The sequence below is a fragment of the Phocoena sinus genome, chromosome 10 (assembly GCF_008692025.1).
Source record: "Phocoena sinus isolate mPhoSin1 chromosome 10, mPhoSin1.pri, whole genome shotgun sequence".
In the NCBI taxonomy this organism is placed as follows: domain Eukaryota; kingdom Metazoa; phylum Chordata; class Mammalia; order Artiodactyla; family Phocoenidae; genus Phocoena; species Phocoena sinus.
Window position 1 is genome coordinate 7,221,065 of NC_045772.1, and position 15,542 is coordinate 7,236,606.

General features: G+C 46.9%; 1 protein-coding gene across 1 annotated transcript in view; it reads right to left on the minus strand.

Moving 5' to 3' along the window:
* SREBF2 (sterol regulatory element binding transcription factor 2) overlaps window positions 1-15,542 on the minus strand; it is a 60,575-nt gene that overhangs the window by 35,088 nt on the left and 9,945 nt on the right. The window contains exons 2-4 of the mRNA XM_032644129.1: window positions 2,718-3,149; window positions 1,530-1,711; window positions 702-848 (exon numbers count right to left, since the gene is read on the minus strand). Coding sequence (XP_032500020.1) covers window positions 702-848; window positions 1,530-1,711; window positions 2,718-3,149 — 761 coding nt within the window. The remainder of the gene's footprint in view (window positions 1-701; window positions 849-1,529; window positions 1,712-2,717; window positions 3,150-15,542) is intronic.

A 15,542-nucleotide genomic window follows, 5' to 3' on the forward strand; every position in this document is an offset into this window, starting at 1 on the left:
TGTGTAACCAAGGTAACCCTGACCAAGACACAGACCATTTCTATCCCCTTAGAAAGTTCCCTCATGCCCCTTCCCCCAGAGCAGTAATCATGCTCTGACCTCCAGCACCATCTTCCTGAACTCTGTATAAATGGAATCGTCAGCAGGAACTCTTTGTGATAAGCATCTTTTGCTCAGTGTACTATTTTTGAGGTTTAGCCACGTAGTTGTATGTATCAATAGTTCTTTTTGGATGGATAGTTGGGTTGTTTCTAGTTCTTGGCTTTTATGAGTAAGTTTGCTTTTGAATTCTGATCACTTTTTTCTCTCAGACTTTCTTGCCACAAGATGAGACAGTGGCCAAGACCCTACAACTGAAGTATGGGTGCCTTTCATGTCCCCCACCTTGGAGCCCCTCCCTTCCTGGGGGGCCTAAACCTCCATCAGCAGGACCTAAGAGGCAGATGGTCCTGTGTGGAGCTGTTGCCCAGAACCTGGGGCTCCTCTGCTGTTCCTCTCTTGCCCCTCATAAACCCTAGTACTCCCACATAACACTCGGTGCTGGTACTTCTTAAGGGGAAAAAAAACCTACAATGGGGTCATTTTGCAATCTGACACACTGCATAGAGCTGCCGCATCTATTCAGTATCTGGAGACTTCATTACCATCTCTGAGGCCTAAAACCCCCAAGAAGCGGGGGTGGGGTGGGGGGCAGCTCTTACCGGAACTTGAAGGGCAGCTGTCTGGATGGGGGTGGTGAGGGCAGTGAGGGCTGGGTTCTGGACTGCGGCCATCACAGGGCTGCCATCTGTCTTCAGTGTGGTCAAAACAAGGGAATCTGTCTTGATGATCTGAGGCTGTACCAGGACCTGAATGGAAAAGGAAGAAAAGGAAAAGGAAGGTAGCATTACTTTTCTATTTTGCATTACTTCTTCCTGCACAGACCTTCCAGAAAAGAATGAGAAAATAAAATTTTCATAAAACTGAGAATGTAGCTTGATTACTGGGTTGCCGGGGAGAAGGCGTACAGCTAAAGAGGGTTCTGGGTTGGAAGGCTGAAAGGCTCTGAGGAGAGCAATGCCAGCGGCCTAGCAGGGGCAGAGCAAGCATGGCTCGGGTGGACAGTGGAAGGAAGAGAGACCTGATTGTGGACAAACTTAGGAATGTGAGGAAAAGGGCTGGGAAGCAAAAATGGTAAACCTGGATTGTTTTTTAAAGCTAACTTACTTCATTAGTTAGAAATACAGTCCACTGTGATACACAGCTTAAGAACATTCTGGCACATTTCTTTTCAGTTTTATACCCATGACACGTGTAAATGAGTTAATACACCAGCACTTACTGAGTTTAGGTGGGTGCCAGTGTGCATCTGCAGGCGGCTTCTCTGCCAGGTCTCACGGGTGCCTCGTAAGGTCCAGGCGCCCCTACCTGCCCTGCAAGCTGCTCCCTCACACTCCGCTGGTCCTGCTTAGCATGCAGACCACATCTTCAACCACAGGCCGGCCAAGAGCCCCAACCAAGGCCTCCCTGAATTCTTGTCAGCCACCTACCGGGACCTGCTGCACCTGGGGCGCAGCAACTGTCTGCACCGTGGCCGGGGCGAGGGTCTGCAGCGTGCCATTGGCTGTCTGCGTCAGCACCCGCTGGGCCTGCACCGTCTGCACCTGCTGCTGGATGGTGACCGGCTGCACCTGGGAGGATGTCACTAGGCTTTGGACTTGAGGCTGAAGGACTTGGGAAAAGAGGAGAAAAAAAGTCACGTGGACGAGGAATGCATTCTGTCACCGTAGCTGTGGCAATAACCGAGGCTGGAGTGCCTCCTAACGATCCCAACTCCCCACCTGTTGCTGAAGAAGATGTGCACAGCCATTTACAAGCTGGTCTAGATGACAAGAACATCCCATAAGGGCTACATCAATTTCTGAGGGAACGAGTACAAATTATTTCATTACTCCGAGGCTGGGGTGGAGGTGAGGGAAGCTAATCAGCAAGGGAGCTAACAGGTGTTGAGAGCCAACTCCCTGGGGCTTCACTTCCTCCCGTGAAGTGAATGAAAGGTGCACTTTGGGATGAGGGTCTCAGCTTTTCGCTTTGTGGCCTCTCCCCAGCCCCTAAACCCTTGAAGCCCATTAAAGACCTGTCAGATCCTTTGAAATTAGTAGAGCAATACTAACCCCACCCAGGGGTCCCCACAGGGTCACAGAGCAATCTGATGAAAAGGTGCTGGGACACAGCACAACAGAGAAAGTCCCTCATTCACTCAGCACACACTGAGGGCCTACTGTGAGGCCCGCCAGTCGGAGACACGGCACCTATGTTAAAAGGAGTACTCTTCTCTGCAGTGGATGCTCAGGAGATGTCTCCTGGATGAATGGTTCTCAACCTACAGGTGCTGAGATCTTCCTGGTACCTGGGTGAGTTTCAAGACTAATTTTATTCAAGCCCCCACCTCTAGTTACCAGGACATCCCTGTGGCTACTGTGCCCGCTGGAGTCTCTGACCACGCATCCTTGAAACAGGCACAGTAGACATTAAGGTATTTGAAGAGACCAAATGTGTTCCTACACCACTATGCTTACGGCCAGCTACTGAAACCTCATTCAGACAGGGCCAAGTTGATAGGCTGTGTCATCCCCAGAGAGGGCAGAACTATTTACAGTCTACCTCGGAAGTGTCTGCAAACTGGCACAAAAACTTTTGAACCAACCAATCGCTATCACATCGGAGTTCTGAGTCACCTTGAAAGCTGGTAGCTGCGTTCTGGTATATCAAAGGCTGCTGGATGATCCTCGTCTGGGGAGCGGTGCTGAAGGTCGGGGTGATCATTACTGTCTGCTGCTGCAGCTGAGCTGGAGGCTGGGGCTGGGGCTGGGGGCGGGGCTGAAGAACAGGAGTTGCCCTTGGCGGAGGGGGAACCGCGGTGGGGGGAGCCTTGACTTGTAGGGCTGGAGCCTGGGGGGAGGTAGCCGAGGGCGAGAAGGACGGTAACGGGACCTGGCTGAAGGACCGCTGCACCGAGGGGTCCCCGGCTCCGGCTCCGCCACCGCTGCCGCCGCCATTGCTGCTGCCGCTGTTGCCACTTCCACCACCGCCAGGGAAGGAGCTGCACAGCTGCTCTGAGAACAAGTCAGGGAACTCTCCCACTTGATTGCTGACAAACTGCAGCATCTCTGTGAGCAAATGGAAAGGAGTAATTCTACTGCCAACCAAAATATTAACTTTCAAATTTGCTTAAGAAACCGAGGCATGAAAATCCAATAGCTTTCCCAAGACACTGCAGAGATGGGTCGCCTCTCTCTCACGGGGGAGTGGGACAGGACTTCACTTGCTTGATGTTCTTCTCCCTCCTCACCACCTCCAGGCTTGTTCTACCCACTTTCCTCATTGTCTGTACCAGGCCTAAGAGGAGCTACCTCTGTGCTGGGTGAATGTTCCTCTTGGAGGGTACGGCTGGTCGCATTTTACGGTTGGGGTATTGCTGTCCTGAGTCTTTGGAGCTCAGCAGCCTTGTACTGTGAGGCCACCTCCAGTCTCAGCACTGCTCCCCATGGCAGGGGAGTCCCCAGACCCCAACTCTCCTTACCACAGGCAGACTCTGGGCCTTCTCTCCAAGATGGGCATATCCCTGGGCACTGCTGGTACCCTCAGGAACACTCGGGGATGATAAAGTTGATGGCCTCCAAGTCATGGAACTTTAGAGGTGGAATGGATGGAAAGATCATACACGAAGTCCAGGACAGGGAAATAACTCGGCCAAGGTCACACAGCTCATCGGGGCACAGCAAGGATTAGAACCAGTTCTCTGCCTCCCAGCCTCGCCTTCTTCGACTGTACCCCAGTGCCTTCACTGTCAGAAGGTCAGGGCAGAACAGCCCAGGCCCTGGACCCCTCTGGCTGTGCCCCTTTCCTCTGGGCAAGGAGCCTGTGGAGCCAAGGGGATGTGTCCGCTGAAGACCATGCCGCCTTCTATTGACAGATCATGCTCCAAGTACCCGGGACCCCTAAATTCCCAGCCCAGAGGGCCTCTTCCCCTGCTTCATCCTCCCAATGGTTTACCCAAATCGAACTTAATCCACAACTAACAACTCATCTCTCATGACTCCTTCCTCCCCATAGGGCTGCTCCCAGTCTGGGGCCTCAACTTTGACCCAGATCTACAATTCTCTCCCCTGTCCACATTCTCTCCCCTTTCCTCTCCAACACATTCCCAAAAAGCTACTGCTTGTTCCTAAACTCTGGCACCCTCCTCTCAAAACCCTCAAGGCTGCAGGATGCTCTGATTTGGTCACCAAAAAGAAAAAACAAACAAAAACGAAAAACAAAGCCCCCAAACACTGTCTCCATTCATTCGTCAAACCCCCACCAGCAAGTCCCTCCCAGGTTTCTAGCAGTGTGTGTGTGTGTGTGTGTGTCTGTGTGTGTTTGTGTGTGTGAGGGGGAGGAATCTGGGCTATAAAGACTCTTATGTTAGGCAAGCAGAAAGCTACCAGGGGTTTCTAGCACGACCTCCACACAGGATAACTGGAGCTTAGCAGTTCAGCATGTTCAGTGTTCAGTCAGTTCAACCTGCTGGCGAGACCGCATCTCACAAGATTCAATGACTACACGGTGGTGTTATTTACCAACACCTTGACACCCTGCTCTGTCCCCACTCAGCCGTCAGCTGTGGGAGGGAGAAATGGGCAGAATGCCACAGATACTGTAACCTGTACCAACAAATTCCAATTCCTTGTACATGATTAAACTAAGAAATACTCTCAAACTCAGCACAAAATTTAAACAAAACACAACTTGGTGCTGACACATTCCAAGCACAACAAAATATTATAAAATGCTTTAAGAAATTAAGAGAAACCTAATAATTCGTTGAGCTTTCCAGAACTCCCATAAAATCCTGACTCTGGGGAATCAACACAGAGGACTACTTTGTGAGCCAAAAGAACATCACTCCCTGGCTGATTGTTCTAAGCCATGGAAAGCTAAGGAGGGCAAAAGAGGCCAGAGGGTAGATGGGCACAGGCTTTGGCACTAGGTGGGTCTCAAAGGGCCCATCTAATCAGCTGTGTGAACGTGGGCAAGTCACTTCTTTCTACACCCTCGTTTCCTTACAGGAGGCTGCCACAAGAAGACTCACTTGGCTTCTTTGTGGTGAGGATTAATAAGAAAATTGATGCACAGTGCTTGGTGGGGGCAGACCCTTACAACAAAGGTCCCTGTCAGTGGTGCTTCTGAAGCCCCACTAAACAGGCACTCGGTTCCACTTATCCTGTCGAGTGCTCTCTAGAACCTTTTGTTGGGGAGACATGGTCTGGCTGGTGAAGTAATGTACGGAGGTCACAAAGCTCAGTTCACAAAGCAGGTTAAGTGTGTGTAGGCAGATGGAATGCGACTGCTTAAATTAAAAAAAAAAATCCTTTTCGATCCACACATGAGGAGCTCCAGGGAGCTATCTCCAGCCAGGCAGACGGGCACGGGGCTGAGGGGCACAGAGAAGCCGTTAAGACTGAGCATTTGAAGGAAGAAATAACGAAGAGGTTCTTTGAGCCACTGCTGCAGCAGGCACGCTGGGCCTCCCGGGGACCCGTCTGGCCTGCGGTGACACAGAAGGGGAGGCCCCGGTAAGTGGAACGAGGCCCACCCAGGCGCAGATCTGCTCAGTACCTGGGGGCTACACCTCGGAAGCTCCCCACGTCTCCTGGCTCTTCCCTGCTCCCATTATTCAATCATTCGTGTGCTACGGACAGACAGGCTCTCATGTCCGCAGAGAGCCATGAAACCTAGAGAAGGAGGCCTGGGAGAAGGCAGTTTTTTTGGTTTTTTTTTTTCGGTACGCAGGCCTCTCACTGTTGTGGCCTCTCCCGTTGCGGAGCACAGGCTCCGGACGCGCAGGCTCAGCGGCCATGGCTCACGGGCCCAGCTGCGTCCACAGCACGTGGGATCTTCCTGGACTGGGGCACGAACCCGTGTGCCCTGCATTGGCAGGCGGACTCTCAACCATTGCGCCACCAGGGAAGCCCAAGGCAGTTTTTATGGAGGTTTGAAAATGAAGTTTGGCTAGACATGGAAGGCCAGACACAGGCCTCCTTGGAGCTGGGTCGCCCACCCGGGCCTGCAAACCCCAGCTCACCTTGAGGGGGGACTCCTGTCAGCCACCCTCCCCCACCAAGCCACATTCCTGTGTTTAGCTGCCTCATAAACTAAGATTTAAGTTGCTTGATAAAGTAGGCTGGGCCCCAAGAAACTATATCTGGGTTTTGATCACGTAACCAAAATTAGAGGCTCCGGCTGTCACCTGTGCCTGACAGTCTCAGGCTTCATCCAAGGAGACCCCAAGTTCACTTGTACTTTACAGAGCTCGCGACCTAGAGGTAACATAAGCCACTGTGTCTGGCTCAGTCTAGTGGCATCTACCTCAGAATGAGGTAATTCGAAATCTGGTCAGATTAATTCTGGTCAAGAATAAAGAATCGGAAGCCCCAAATGGGGTAGCGTTGTCTCCAAACCGCAGTCAGTCAAAAATTCTTTCAATGGCTATTTGTTACCTAGCCCTGTTAGGTGCCAGAAGAACTACTTTTACAGAAGTCATTTATTCTTATATTTTGAATTTATTATGGATCTTGTGTTAGACAATGTTTTAAAATAATTTTCTTTTTTAAATCATAAAAGTAACATTCACTACCAAAAAATGTAGAAAAAAGTTAAATGAAAAAAATAAAAAATAAAAATCATCCAGCAGGGCTTTCCTGGTGGTTCAGTGGTTGAGAATCTGCCTGCCAATGCAGGGGACACGGGTTCGAGCCCTGGTCTGGGAAGATCCCACCTGCTGTTGGAGCAACTGAGCCTGTGAGCCACAACTACTGAGCCCGTATGCCACAACTACTGAAGCCCACACGCCTAGAGCCCGTGCTCCCAACAACAGAAGCCACCGCAATGAGAAGCCCGCGCATCGCAAAGAAGAGTAGCCCCCGCTCCCCGCAACTAGATAAAGTCCTCGTGCAGCAACAAAGACCCAACACAACCAAAAAAAAAAAAAAACATCCAGCAATTCCACCACCCTGAGACATCTACCGCCAATGTTTTGATGTGTATCCTTCCAGACTTCTTCCTATACAAGGCTTGCTTGCAAACACAAGTGTGCACATGTGTGGGATGGTTTTACAAAAATGGGATCACGCTGAAGATGCTATTTTGTCCCTGCTCCCTTTGGGAACAATACATTGTATTGTATTATATTAACGCACCAGACTTTAACCACTTAGTGATGATGGATGAGTGCTTTCATCTTTTCAGCATTATTAACAACACTGACAAAAATCTTTGAACAAGCATCTTTTCCCATTTATCTGATTATTTTCTTAGGATAAATTTCTAGAAATTAAATGGCTGGGTCAAATGACAGGTATATATACTTTGGAAAGGTTACAACAATCTATACGCTTGCCAGTGTTTCCCCGCATTTAACGGGCTGGCCAAAAAGTTCAAGTTTTTCTGTAACGTCTTATGGAAAAACTCGAACGAACTTCTTGGCCAACCTAATATTTCTGTCCATTTGATAGTGGGAAAAAACAACATCTAATTGTTTTAATTTACATGAATGCGTATTAAATGAGGTCAAACATCACCCCCCCCCCCATTTTATTGGCCATTTGTATTCCTTCTTTGTAAATTGCCTGCTCTTGACCTCTGTTCATTTTTCTACTGGGCTGTTTGTCTCTTTTTAGTGATTTTAAAAACTTTCATATATTATGGATATTTGCTCGTTCTTATATATTTGCAAATATTTGCCCCACTTTGTTGGGTTTTTTTTGTTGTTGCTGTTTTGTTTTTTTTGCTCAGGAAAGAGAATGGCATACTCACTGAGAGCTACCCTGGCCTAGCGCTGTAACCTGGGGCAAGTTTTACCTCTCTGAGCCACAGTTTTCTCACTTATAAAATGTGGCTAACAATTATATCTAACTCGTCATGTTGTTGAGAGATAATTCACATAGAATCTACAGCACAGTGCCTGGCACTTACTATTAGCTAGTACATGTTATACACAGTGGTTTCTGACAGTTAGTTTTGCTTTGACTTTTTTTTTGGAAAATTCAGATTTGTTCCAATGCATTGGATATATTAGGGAATAATCTGGGCATAACATAAATTTCGTGTTTACTTATGCATGAAAGAAACACTAAAAAATGCAAAAAACGATACCCAGCTGAAATGAGCCACACAGGAAAACAAAAAACGCACACATTTCAAACATCCACCAGCTGTCAGATCACCTGCATGCGTTATGAGCTGTAACCCTCCACATCTGGGGTCAGAAATTTCCATCCGACTTCAGAAGGCCTTCCTTCCATCACTTCACAATAACTTGCGAGCTATAACCTTCCAATGCCTACTTCCACAAGCAAACCTCAGGTCTTTTTTAAGGTAGAGTGCTACATTTATTGTGGTAGTTATACATTTCTTAGCCACTTAACATCTGTAAAACCGTGCTGTTTAGGGAGTCTTATCTTATTTTTTATTTATTTTTACCGTTTAATTTTAATTTTTTTATTGGGCTATAGTTGATTTACAATGTGAGTTTCAGATGTACAACACAGTGATTCAAAATCTTTATAGATTATACTCTATTTAAAGTTATTAAAAAATATTGGCTATAGTCCCTGTGCTGTACAATAAATATATCCTTGTAGTTTATTTATTTTATACATGGTAGTTTGTACCTCCCTATCTTTTTTTTAGAATGCCTACTTATTTTTTCTCTCTCTTTTCTGGTCACCTATGAAGTTTTTGAGTGTTATGACCCTAACCCCACTTTCCCCATAAGCCCTGTGGTTTTTACTGTGTAATTTTGCATAGTGCGGTAATTTTTAGGAATGTGTATGTTCCATTACAGCAGAACAATTTCAATCCTGTGCAGTAAAATTACACGGTTTCTGTTCCTCCTCCCAAAGATCGTAAGGATATTGACCTAAACTTTCTTCAGTTACTTTTGTTCATCTTTCACATTAGGTCTGCCCAACAAACCTAAGAACACAGAAGCATGGTGTGTGATGTGTGTAAGGCTGTTGGGAGTGAGATGGACCACGACCAGTGGGGGAGAGGGAGGTAAACACAAAATCTAATATCCAGCAAGAATCCTTCTTGAGCAACAAGTATCCTGCTTTCAAGCGGACGATCCTGTCTCCCCTCCTAGGATGATTTTTTTCTAATAATTAAAGAATCTTAAAATTTAAAAAAATGAAGTAAAATGTAGACCCATATCAAGCCTGAGGGTCAATGGTAAGATAACTCTTCGTTTTCCCACCATCTTGCTGTTTGTGATCACCACTGCTTTCCCAGGACCTAAAACATCAATTATTCCCATTCAAGTCACCCAGAGGGGCAGGTAAGGAGCTGGGCTGTCAACCACACCCTTCAACCCAGAAGCCCTGAAATGCAAGCAATAACAGAAGGAACAGGGGGACAGTTACAGCAGGCAAACTAATGCCTTAAAACTGTTCCACTCAAACACCAGGAGGCACAGCCATTTGGTAAGAAGCTCAGAGCACAGGGACACAATTGTATACTTCTAGGGAATTCTGGGTCACCATCCTGGGGAAAGGGAGTCTGGAGGAGGCACTGAATGACACAGGATGACAAACTAGTGACCTGGGCATCCTATATTTTAAGCGAGGGATGAGTGAACTCTTTTTACTGGCAAAGAAACCACAAAGGGAAACTGGGTGGGGAGGTGGGGTCCTTAAGTGCTTGTGTTCCACAACACACACAAATGTGTCATATATTCCTTTGCACATATCAAGTATTACATAATAAAATAAAACATTTGAAAATTAAGAGAAAAAGAAAACACAAAGAGAAGCCAAGTCATTCTCAAATGGCCTCTGGTCTGCTCTGTCCGGCTCTCTCGCCACCTGCCCAGGCTGGGTATCAGGGGCAGCCCCAGAGGGCCCCAGCTCAGTTGGCCGGTCCTGGCTTCTCTGGTCCAACACAGCAGGAGACCCGAGCCAGCTCTTGAGTTTCAATCAAAAGAGAGTGATCTTTGGCACTACCTTCAATTGCTCTTTCTTCTTCTTTCCGCTGCCGTGAGTTCGCTATGAATTCCTGGCAGGTCTCCTTCCGTAGTATCACAGAGTTATCTCTTTGCTCCACTTCCATACCCTGCCTTGATTTCAACCGCAGCCTTCAACCCAGTGACAATCGTCTTCTTTGAGTATCTTGTTGGTCCAACAGTCTTTCAAAGCAAATCAAACTTCTTGAACATGAGCTTCCTACCGATTCCTACCAACTGGTAGCTTCCTACCAATTGCTCCCTCCTACTCCAGGGGATTTCACTTCCCACTCACCTTAGCTCATCATCCAGCCTGGAAAAATACCCACTCCCTTCCTTTTTGGCACATGCCTTTGGGGGGGTGGGGGAGGCAGCCTTACCCTTTCTGCTTGTTACAGCCCTCTTCCTTTAACTGCACAATTCCATTTCAAAATGACTTACAATTTCTTCCACCAAGGACTCTTTTCTACCTCAGATCCAGCCATCTTTTAGATCTTGAACCCAACTGTGATTTATTTGTTAAGAAAAAAAGTCTAAAACTTGAAAATATGGAAAATTTTAAAAAGTACAGTTCTGGGCTCCCCTGGTGGCGCAGTGGTTAAGGATCCGCCTGCCAGTGGAGGGGACATGGGTTCAAGCCCTGGTCTGGGAAGATCCCACATGCTGTGGAGCAACTAAGCCCGTGCACCACAACTACTGAAGCCCACGCGCCTAGAGGCCGTGCTCCGCAACAAGAGAAGCCACCGCAATGAGAAGCGGCGCGCACTGCAACCAAGAGTAGCCCCCGCTCACCGCAACTAGAGGAAGCCCCAGCACAGCAATTAAGACCCAAAACAGCCAAAAAAAAAAGAAAGTACAGTTCTCTTTAAAGTCGTACCAGAGCATTGCCTAAACTCTGGTTTAGACAATGCTCTGAAGGTCATCTGATGCTCTACAGAAACATAAAGTTGTCTGACTTCCTATTTACTACTGATTAGGCGCACGTTCTGTAAAATCAGATGTTCTCATGTAGAAAATAAGCAAGTTGCAAATGATTTCTCTCTGGTAAAAAAGATAACCTTGAAAGCTTTGTTTTTATTGCCCTGTAGGACATTAACCAGTTATGCATCTAAATTTGCAATCTTATTTCTTTCCAACTATGTAAATATCAGTTTCTTACATTCCCCTTGAATCCAGCCTGGTCATCCTGCTGGTTTTCTCAATAACGTTAATAAATCTTTGGTATGTGCTGATGATATATTAGTATAAGAGTTATGTTTTTCACCTTAAAAAAATTTTATTTTGCCACATTACATACAGTAAGATATATTTTTGTAATGCTTTTCTTTTTTTAATTAATTTATTTATTTTTGGCTGCATTGGGTCTTCGTTGCTGCATGCGGGCTTCCTCTAGTTGCAAGAGCGGGGACTACTCTTTGTTGCGGTGCGCAGGCTTCTCATCGCGGTGGCTTCTCTTGTTGCAGAGCACGGGGCTCTAGGTAAGCAGGCTTCAGTAGTTGTGGCACGCGGGCTCAGTAGTTATGGCTCATGGGCTCTAGAGCACAGGCTTAGTAGTTGTGGCGCACGGGCTTAGTTGCTCCGTGGCATGTGGGATCTTCCCGGAGCAGGGCTCGAATCCGTGTCCCCTGCCTTGGCAGGCAGATTCTCAACCAGTGTGCCACCTGGGAAGCCTTTTAATGCTTTTCTTATATCTTGTGTTCTACAAGCACCTAGACAAAATCTTCCACTCCCCTGTACCTCTCCAGGCACTAAGCACTCTGGTAGTTAAAAAAATTGGCATCGGGCTTCCCCGGTGGTGCAGTGGTTGAGAGTCTGCCCGCCGATGCAGGCGATGCCGGTTTGTACCCCGGTCTGGGAAGATCCCACATGCCGCAGAGCGGCTAGGCCCGTGAGCCATGGCCGCTGAGCCTGCGCGTCTGGAGCCTGTACTCCGCAACGGGAGAGGCCACAACAGTGAGGTGCCTGCGTAACGCAAAAAAAAAAAAAAAAAAAAAAAAGAGTTCTGGTTATGTATGAAAACTGGGAAAAAGGTCACCTATCTCTTAGGGACTGTGTGAAGGAAGTGTGGCAAAGAATCATATTAAAGAAGAAAAGCAGGAGGTCAAACAGGTAAACCAAGACTTAACTGGAAGGCCAAACAGCATGGGGATTCCCAAGTTTAAATTCAGAGAGAACTGGCTGTGGAATCAGCAGCACTGGGTTGTGAATCTAGTGATGTAATTGTTGGGTTGCCTTTGGAAAATTCATTACTCTCCCTGAGACTGCTTCTTTACTTATAAATATGGGAATAATTCAAACTCCAATGGATGCATATTAATATACAGAAATATGTCCAGCACGTAATAAAATGTATTTGACGTTTTCATAGTTTCTTTTTTATCATAACATTTGAAAAAGGGACCTCTCTCCAGGTTAGATTCCAATTTAACCTCTGAATAAAAGCCAACGGTCACATTAATGATGTTTAAAAGCAAAAACAACTCAGTGACAAAGCTAATAAAACTTATTTTCTAATTAGAAATCAAATTTATAGTTCATATTTTATTTAAATGCACAGAAGGTGGTTATGACTAAAATTAATTTCATATTGATTCTATGTGAACAACACGATAATCAGCTATCACTGATACCTACTTAGCACTTTACACAAACCCAGATCCTAGTATTATTATTCTACTTTACAAGTGAGGAAAATAACGTTCAGAGAAGTTAAACTACTTTCACAAGCCTCTCATGTAAGCTACAAAGTGGCTGGGCTGAGATCTGAATTTATATCTGTATTTAGGTTTGTCTGAGTCTCCCCTCTATGCACTCTATTTTCCCTACAAAACAAACATTTCTTGGATTTTACAACTTGGGAGAAAGATGCAAGACAGACCTGGAGTGACAGTAAAGTACGGGGAATCTGGGTGTGTGTGTGCAGGGGGGCACTTAATGTAATCCATCTCATTACTCTCAATATGAAGTTCAATGTTAATGGAAGAAGATTCATCTCAGGGCAACACCCATGTAACTGACTCATGGGGGAGTAGAGGAGAGAGATTTTTGCCTGACTGCATTTTGCAAGTATACCTCCCTCCCAAATTATTAAATTATTCTCCAAATGAGACTTTCTGCCTTGACAAGATGCTCCTTTCTAGAACACCTCTCTTTCTTCAAATAAATAACAAATCAATGAAGACACATCCCTTAAGACATGCATTCAACAAACATTAACTTAGCCTACCATGTGCCAGACACAAAACTGAACACCTTCAAGAGGCACATGTTCTGGCAAAGAAACCCTGTGTAAACACTTGCCAGGGCCAGCTGCTGAGTGCCGGGATGAAAAACGGCACATGATGCAAGAGGAACCTGTTGGGAGCATGTTGCTTAAAAAGCTTCTGTTGTTGATTTTTACTGCGATTTATCTCATGTTTGTGTGTGAGTATGGGTGTATTTATAGATAAAGTTTAAATGTGATGTCTTTTTCTTTACTAGAAAAGAACTTCATTAGCAGTGTCACCCAGTTGTAAGTCATGCCACGTGGCATGTGGGATCTTAGTTCCCTGACTAGGGATTGAACCTGAGCCCCGATGTATTAGAAGGACGGAGTCTTAACCACCGGACCGCCGGGGAAGTCCCCAGTTGTTTCTGCTTTTAACACCTTGCTAGCAGTTCCACACGTTGCGGTATACAATTCAAATCACCCCATGAGGTAGCTTCGAGCACTCTTTTAAATGAGTTACTCTATGCACAGCACTTAGAACAGTGCTTGGCACAGAAGTGCCTGAAAGTGGTGATGGTGGTGGGGCTTGTTACACAGGAAGAAACAAGTCCAAGTCCAAAGATGGGGTGTGAGGCAGGTGAGTCAGCGAGCGGCAGGCTGGGGCAGGAGCCTCCTCCACCCTCGCCCAGGCCCGGTGCTCTTTTTGCAGGCACCCTGCTCCAGAAGTCGCCCCAACAAGCACATTGCGGGGCCTCCTCTCAGGAGTCCCTCCACCCCTGGGGCTGCCCCACCTCACAGCAACTGGACTCTAGAATGTCCCCACTCATGCGACAGTCCCACCCTGTGTCCTGGCCGGGAACCCAGGCCTTCAGCCCTTACCCAACACCAAATTAAAGGCATCAGATTTGTTGACACTCCCCGTCTGAAAGGCTGTCCATCTTATTCCATTTATTACTTTGAAAGGCTTGCCTTTAGAAAGAGGTCAAGAACAGACTTTGAGAACAACAATTAAGAAGAAAAAACTCAAGCCAATTACTAGCAGTAATAATAAAAATAGTATAGTAATTGTTCGTTTCCTGAGCTCTTACCATGTGTCAGCAATTACATTAAGCACTTCACACAGATTTCATCACTTAATCTCCACACTTTGAGATGGATGCCATTATCGCCTCCACTTGACACACAAGGAAGATGAGGCACAGAGAGCTAAAGTAACTTGTCTAATGTCACGCAGTCCGCAGGTGGCAGAGCTGGGATTTAGAGTCAAGCTCTTAGCCACCATACTGGACAGATGCTTCGTTTCTATTATTGCATAGACGTCACCAGACAGAGCCTGGCATCAGACAGATGCTCAGTAAGAGCCTTGTTCTCGAATGAGAACGAATACCCGCAGCTGGGGAAGGGAAGGAGTGTCATCCCAGGTGTCCTGTAGCTCCCAACTCTTCGTCTGCTCCCACCCGCATCGCACTGTCCTCTCTTTCACTCTCCTGGAACAAGAGGCTAAAAGTTGAGGAACAGCGAGTAAGATGCCAAGGAACGCTCGGCACAATCCTGTTCGAGGGCCTGGCGTCGCATAATGCCAGGTGACCGAGTGTCCACAAAGTCTGGCAAAAGCCACTTCTTCACCTGAACTGTCCTCCTATGGGTAGAGTCTCCAGAGCTGGGGATCTCAACCTTTTTCAGTCCTTAAAGCATTCAGGCAAAAGTGAAAGACCCCCAACGACTCACCAACGTACCCTTCCATTCATTACCACACCCCCAAATCTCCCTCAGACTAAGGACAAAAATAATACTTGCAAAGCAGGTTATTAAATCATGCTACAAACAGCCACCCAGCACGCGCATACAACTGTGCACTGCAGTGCCGGGAGTGGGACCCAGCATAGAGGAAGGACTCCGAAGTGTCGTTTCCCTTCACACCCCCCAACCTCACAGGGAAGACGGAGAAATCCAACCAACTCCACAAACTATGACAAGGGCGAGAACAGACAGGTGCCTCACAAAGAAAGGGCTGTCAGAGGGCAGAGAGAGGACTGACCCATCCTGGCAGGCAGTGAAAGTGGAGCCTAGAAGGGTGAAGAGACTTTCATGAGTTAGAGAGAGGGACACGTATTGCAGGCAAAGGAAACAGTCTGAGCAAAACCACAGCACCAGGAAATGTCCTGGGAGGAGATGCAGCGGACAGCACATGGAACAGAGTGGAGAGGTGGAGCTGCTTACACTTAAGCTGTGAAAGGCCTTAACGGTGACATACGGCAGAGCACAGAAAACATAGTGGACATCTGCAACTTTTGTTTTGTCTGTCATCCTTCA